Consider the following 7,247-nt stretch of genomic DNA (forward strand, 5'->3'; position numbering starts at 1 on the left):
ATGTACCTATGCATGTACAAAACAAAGAAAGTTCAAGGTTAATCACTGAAGCATCATATAGGACAGCAAAAGAATGAAAATACTTCCAGCATCCAGCAATGAGACTGAAAAATAAATATAGTACAGTTCACACACAGAATACTACATAGCTGCTCTACCACTCCTCAGTTTATACCCAAAGGACTTAAAATCAGTATACTACCAAGACACAGCCACATCAATGTTTATAGCAGCTCAATTCACAATAGCTAAACTATGGAACTGACCTACATGCCCTTCAACAGATGAATGGATAAATAAAATGTGGTATACATACACAATGGAATATTACTGAGCCTTAAAGAAGAATGAAATTATGGCATTTGCCAGGAAATGGATGAAACTGGAAAATATCATGCTGAGCCAAAGAAGCTAATCCCAAAAAACCAAAGGCCGAATGTTTTCTCTGATATGCAGATGTTAATACACAATAAGGTGGGGGGGGGGCTAGGGAAGAATAGAGGTACTTTGGATTAGATGGAGGGGAGAGAGTATGGTGGTAGGAATGATAGTAGAATGAATTGGGCATATAACCCTATGTGCATATATGAATACACAACTGTTGTAACTCTACATCATGTACAACCAAAAGAATGAGAAGTCATACTCCATTTATGTATGATATGTAAAATGCATTCTATTGTCATGTATAACTAATTAGAACAAAAAAGAATATTCACATTTGTGTTTACATTTGAATAAAGAAATACTACAATGTGCAAGAAACTAATAAAAATGGTTCATTCTAAGGGACTGAGAAGAGAGGGGGGTGAGGACAAAAGTTAAGGATATGATTTTTCTGTATAAATTATTTTATATAGTTTTTATTTTTTAACCATGTGGATATATCATCTGTTAAAAAATATAATTAAAAACAAAGTTTTTATGTTATAATGTTAAAAGAGATTACAAAATTACATAAATCCTACAATCACAATTATGTAAAAATATCATACACAGAAAAAGAAAAAGAAAAATGTCCTAGAATATTTACAGTAATTGTTTTTAGGTGATGTGAGTACATGATTTTTTTCTTCCCTGCCTTTTCAAGTTATCTATAAACTATGCATTTCTTCATAAGAGGAAAAAAAAACTTTGTTCTTCCAAATATTTCTATTTATAATGAATTTTATTCAATAAGTGATTTTCATTTCCTATTACTCTCAACTTTAACATTTAGAATATATTAAGAAAACAAACACTTACGAGGAAAGCACTATGGCAACAGCATCATTGAGGACACTTTCACCAAAAAGAAGTGCGTAGAGTTCAACGTCGACTTGAAGTTCATGGAATATGGCAAGAACAGTCACTAACAAGTAGAAAGAATCAGAAAAATATTTAAACATCCCAAATATAACATATTCCCCTCAAGAGTTGATTCTGAGCTATTTAGAAATTCATTTCTTCCTTTTTAGTATCTCTCATCATATCAATGATTCAGTGATTTGGTCATTATTTCTCCCTAATTGTGTACATGCAACTTCTCCTTTTTGATTATCTTAAAAACAGCTGAAAATAACCTTGGAGAACTGAGTTGGCCTATATTCTTTATGCAAATGTTAATAATCTGGCTTTGTACATTTCCTTTTCACAAAGAATATATTAAGAATTTCTTACAGACCAGGTAATCATTAATCTTTAATGAAGACTAACATGAAAAGCAACTCTTGCTGCAAATACTCTTTTTTTCTCCTTGGAGCCTTAAAACTCACTTTTATTTGACTTGCAAATTGCAAGCACACTGGTTTAGCAAAGACAGTAGGAAATGAAAACACCAAGTTCAGTTTTTAGTTGGGGTAAAATTCATGACCAGGATTACAGTTGCCACATTTAATGGAAAAAGAAGCCAACTCACAGGATATTATATCCTGAGAAGGAAAACAATAACAAACCCTTCTTTTGGGGAAGCAATATATTACAATTCTCAGAAAATCAGATAAGGTTGAAAAGTTCCATTATAACTTTAAATGCTGAGTCACATAGAGCTTATCCACTAAATAAACTCAAGCAGACATGAAAGATTAATATAACCAGAGATGGGAGAGCCCTTTTCAAACGCTAACCATAAAAACAAGAAACTTGCATTTTAAAAGATATAACTTCTACTGCAAGGCATTGTAGCTGGAATATACTGATACCAAAGCTTATGAAGAGATAGTGAGAAGGGTGGGACAATTCAGAATTCTGAAAAGAGAACCTATAGCTCATCCTTATAGAAAATTAACTACTGCAAAATAATAGAATTGGGGCCAGTGCCTACATAATTCAGAAAAATATGTAACTGTCCAACTTTATGTAAGCAAAAGATTCTTGCTTGAGCTATTCAGGCAGTACTCCCACCAAACTAAACCAAAAGGTGGAAGTAATGTAGTGAGTCCAATCAACTTAAGATTTCTTACAGGTTTTGAAAAGTCGAGGAACTTACTTCTAGAGAACACAGAACCTAGAGATCCTTGCAAAAACCATCCTACCTTCATATTGATAATGGAAGCAGCTACCAGCAATAAGGGGTCACCCATGGTTGTCTTTAAAAAAAAAGCAACCTGATTTCCAGTTTTAAAAATGCTTACTAGGGGCTGGGGACATAGCTCAGTTGGTAGAGTGCTTGCGTCACATGCATAAGGCCCTGGGTTCAATCCCCAGCACCATACATTAAAAAAATGCTCAACTATGTAAGTGTCTAAAATGGCCCTCTAAGTAATCTTTTAAAATCATCTCTTAATAGTACAGAACACATTTTCCTCCTTCCCATAATGTCCAGTGTAATCAGAGTTATTAACGTAGGAATTCAGAGACAAAACCTTGGACCCTACCTTTAATTGTACTAGATGACAATTTAAGATGATTAACTTAAAGGTCAAAAGGTAGAAGAGAACAAACCTCTACTAAACTCTTAACTCACAGTGAAAGAAAACTTGATCCTTACTTCAAAAACTTCCCTCTAGGAGTTGGGAGGTATAGCTCTATGATATAATATTTGCCTAGCATGTGCAAGGCCCTCAACTGGATCCCACAAACAAACAAAAAATTTCAGACTATGTTCCTATACTGACCTTTTCATTCTACATTTTCTCCAAATTCCTAATATGAATGTAGCTGTTAAGCTTAGCAATATTATATTAGGAAAATGAAAACTTCACTTAATATAATTAAATTATTTATGGAACACAAATTTTTAGTGTCCTAACAGTAAAAGTATAGGGAAGCAAGCTGTGTTAATACCAAAACAATTATATAATCACAAGGCCAATTTTATAAAAGTAATTATTTAATGTATACATAAGACTACCAGTGGGGTCTGGGGTTGTGGCTCAGTGGTAGAGCACTTGCCTAGCATGTGTGAAGCACTGAGTTCGATTCTCACCACCACATATAAATAAATGAATAAAATAAATGTCCATCAACAACTATAAAAAAATAGACCACCAGTGACCAAAAAATCATACTATTATCAGCACATCTGCCTTCTAACAATTTTTAAACTTCTTTCTTACTGGTAAATGCAAATGGCTGAATTAGACTGATTTTTAGTGAACTAGTTTTCTAGAAGTTTAAAAACATGTATAATTATTACCCATTTTAACAATCTAAAAAGTAGTTCATCTTCTCCTATACCCAATCACTAATGATAGAGATCAACCTAAATTTCTGAAGAAAATATCTTACAGCTCTCATCTAGACAGCATCAATTAGTGGCCAGTAATAGGCAAATGTAATAAATGAGAAAAAAATAAATGTGCACTTAAGCCAAAAGAAATTACAGACAGTAATTTTTCTTCCACAACTGGAAAGCTTAGTGCTAGGGAAGTACCTAATCAAAAATTCTATGCTTCAAAGAAACACCCACAGTGCTTTGACTAGAAAACACTGTACCTAAAGTACTTAAGGTCCCCTCTTGTAAAACATACCTGGGTCTGTTGCTGATACAATGGCACCAAATAGCAGGCAATCTGTAAAGTAAAAATCTCCAGCAAGTTGTCCAGTTACCTTCATCAGCGTTACACAGCCATACATTATTGATCTGTTCAATAAACATATTCTTACTTTAGAAAAAAAATCACTGTTAAAAAAGTTAGAATAAAATAAGAGTAAGAAGATGGATCTATTATAGTACTCTGTGGTTAACCCCAAATTTAAATCATGACTTTTAAGTATGGTTAATACCTTGGTCTTGAAAATGCAAGCAACTTATTACCTGTTTGAATACATCTTACTGCAAAAGTCCTTAGACATATTCAGAAATACAGTCCTAATACCCATAAATCAAAAATGAATTATTTTACAATTATAATTTGAAGGCTTATAAGTATTTCAAGTTTCAAATGCTTACCCAATAACAAAACAAGAAATTGCTGTTCCAAGAAAAGCATATGCCAGAATAGACCCGAGGTTCCGAAAGAAATGTCTCTGAAAAAAAAATTACACTGTATTAGCATAGAATACTCCCCAAATGTTTGAAAAAGAAAAGGTTTTCTATTGTAGTGTGCTATGTTAATATTAAAAACATTATTCAGTAGAAGAAATTGGTAAAAGAATGCATTCTTGCATAAGGATAAATTTCATCATCTAAAAAAGATAGAAGGGAGGGGTACCTGGAAAAAATGGCCTATTTCTAAAGTGTCAAATATTATAAAGCCCATGGAAAGTTTAAGGTTATTCAAAGTATATAAAATGTAGTACTTACCCTTTTCAGACTATAACCTGCATAAAAGATGATAGGAGGAAGTAATATGTTGAAAAATACTTCTGGATCAAAAGTAACCTGTTAAAATAAAGAATTATGTTAGACGCATTCTCTTAGAAGATCTTGTACTACATTATCAAACTATCAAAAAGGAAAAAAAATAACTGTCACACTGGTCAACAACATTACTATGGTAACTTAAAAATATTTCATATAGGGAATCTAATACTTGCCTGTCTTAGGCACATATAGGATGGTTTGTTGTTTTACTTTTCAACCAAATGACAAGGCTATGGTGTTGGAATAATCATTTAAGTCCACATGTAAGGAAAGTTTGTTAAACTACTGTATTAAAAATCTTAGAAATAGGAAAACGCATGAACATAGTTTTGCTTTAAATAAAAAAAGAGATCCAAAACTGGTAATATAGAATTTAAGGTATGTCACTATTGTTGGCGAGAGGAAACCAACTTGTTACATAGGTGACATCTCTAAAGCTATACAACATATTAAGGTAAAAACTTTCTGGACAGTTCCGATATTTAGTCCTGATAGCCCACTCATTTTAAAACCTATTTGCTTTAATAATGCAGACACCCACTTCTGTCCATAAGGCTGCAGGAGAATTTGATATGAACACAATGCAGCTACACACATACCCGTGCTGAAACTTAGTTTACCAGAACTTTATTTTTCGGCAGTGCTAGCAATTGAATCCAGAATTGCTCTATCACTGAGATTTTTCAGGTTTTTTTGCTATCTTGAGACTGCTAAAGATGGCCTTGAAGTTATGATCTTCTTGCCTTAGCCTCCTGAGTCACTAGGATTACAGGTGTGTACCATTCTGCCTGGCAGTTTACTAGAATATTCAATGGGTAGTGATAATTCTTTTTGCAAAGTGAACTTTAAGTTTATAGAAAATTTTATTTTATTTATTTGTGGTACCAGGGATCAAACTCAGGAGTGGTCTACCAATGAGCTATAACCCAGCCTCTTAATTTTGTTTTTTTTTTATTTTGAGAAAGGGCCTCACTAAGTTGCTGAAGCTGGCCTCAAACTTGTGATCCTCCTGCCTCAGCCTCCCAAGTTTTTGGGATTACAGGTATGCACCACAGCTCCCAGCTAAATTTCATAGGAAATTTTAAATGGTCCGGAAAAAAATCAAGTAGCTATAAAAATCAAGGACAGCCAATGGAGAACATAGGAGATGTTGAGGCAAGTGGCCAAGCATGGACAAAACCAGACACGCACAACTCGCACTGAGAAGCTTCATAAGAGAAACTATAAGTGGGACAGAAGCAAGCAGCTCCTCAAATGTCTGGAAGCCAGTATGAATGCAACTCCACCTCTTACATAAAGCATTATGTACAGCACTGCCCAACAACCAAGGCTCATACCAAGGCCCCCAAAATTGTGCCACATTATAAATCCAAGAGAGGTTAAATTGTACTCAGTGTATAAATCAACCAACACAAGAAAGAATTAAAGAAATACTAATGGAATATTTTAGGCAGTATCAAATAACCTCAAAGCTCTAAAGTACTCTAAAACTGTAAAGACCATCAGTAAATTGAGAGAAATGCTTATAATTTCTGCTTAAATCAATCCTAGTCACTATTTATTACAATTGTAAACAACACAGAATAAAACAAAAAGTTTTTAGTACTTAGCATCAATCAGGATACACAGAAATATTCACTTCCTTACATTATTATACTAACTGAGGTTTTATTGCATTTTAAAAGGCGAATCATTTTAAATATTAAAAATTCACTATTTTTCTTCAGAATCACTTTGCTGCTGGTTAAAAATCCAAATATTTGGATTAAAAAAAAATCCAAAGATTCCCTTTAACTAAAAACTTACCTTTCTAAGCATTTCATTATCTTGAACATTATTGAGTTCATGTGAGCTAATCTCTCCTTTCAGCGTGTACTCATAAAATTTTCCACTAACATTTACCAACAAGGTAGTTGGACTTGATTGCACTTCACAGCTCAGGGTCACATTATTTACATCACTTGGAACATGAATGCCATACCGAAGCACAAGGCCCACCAAAAGACCTGAAATAAAAGAACAATGTAAGCTCTTCTTGCAGGCAGAGACCACCTGTTTGTATTTCACACATACCTCTGGATTTTTAACACAAAATCTCTGATGATATTCCCCTGTGATCCAGAACCAATTTTTAGACCAAATGCAGTTATAGCTTAAAGTATTACTAAATTCACATATCCAAATGCCTAATCTTCATGTAATCTAGTAGGACAGGTGAGAAAACCATTTCCCAGGGTAATAGCATGGATCACTGCATTTCTAGATTAATATATAAATAAGTGTTGAGGAAAGAAAAAAATGAGAAAATATCTTCAGATCATCTGTACAATGGAATATGTTCCAAGCTGTCCAAACTTGATAATGTAGTCATGTTAGAAATGCGTGTTTTTTTCTTTTGCCTCTATCAATTTACCAGACTTAAGTGCATGCTTCCCAAAGTTCAATCCCAAAGCATATGGCT

The 7,247-nt window shown here is 33.6% G+C and overlaps 1 protein-coding gene across 1 annotated transcript in view; it reads right to left on the minus strand.

The window, feature by feature from the left end:
• Positions 1–6,837, minus strand: part of Slc9a6 (solute carrier family 9 member A6) — a 47,487-nt gene extending 40,650 nt beyond the window's left edge. Inside the window, exons 1-5 of the mRNA XM_015498043.2 lie at positions 6,593–6,837; positions 4,727–4,804; positions 4,373–4,449; positions 3,951–4,063; positions 1,246–1,351 (exon numbers count right to left, since the gene is read on the minus strand). Coding sequence (XP_015353529.1) covers positions 1,246–1,351; positions 3,951–4,063; positions 4,373–4,449; positions 4,727–4,804; positions 6,593–6,604 — 386 coding nt within the window. The 5' untranslated portion in view covers positions 6,605–6,837. The remainder of the gene's footprint in view (positions 1–1,245; positions 1,352–3,950; positions 4,064–4,372; positions 4,450–4,726; positions 4,805–6,592) is intronic.
• Between the last annotated feature and the right edge of the window lie 410 nt (positions 6,838–7,247).

Source organism: Marmota marmota, unplaced genomic scaffold (genome assembly GCF_001458135.2).
Source record: "Marmota marmota marmota unplaced genomic scaffold, marMar, whole genome shotgun sequence".
Classification (NCBI taxonomy): Eukaryota; Metazoa; Chordata; class Mammalia; order Rodentia; family Sciuridae; genus Marmota; species Marmota marmota.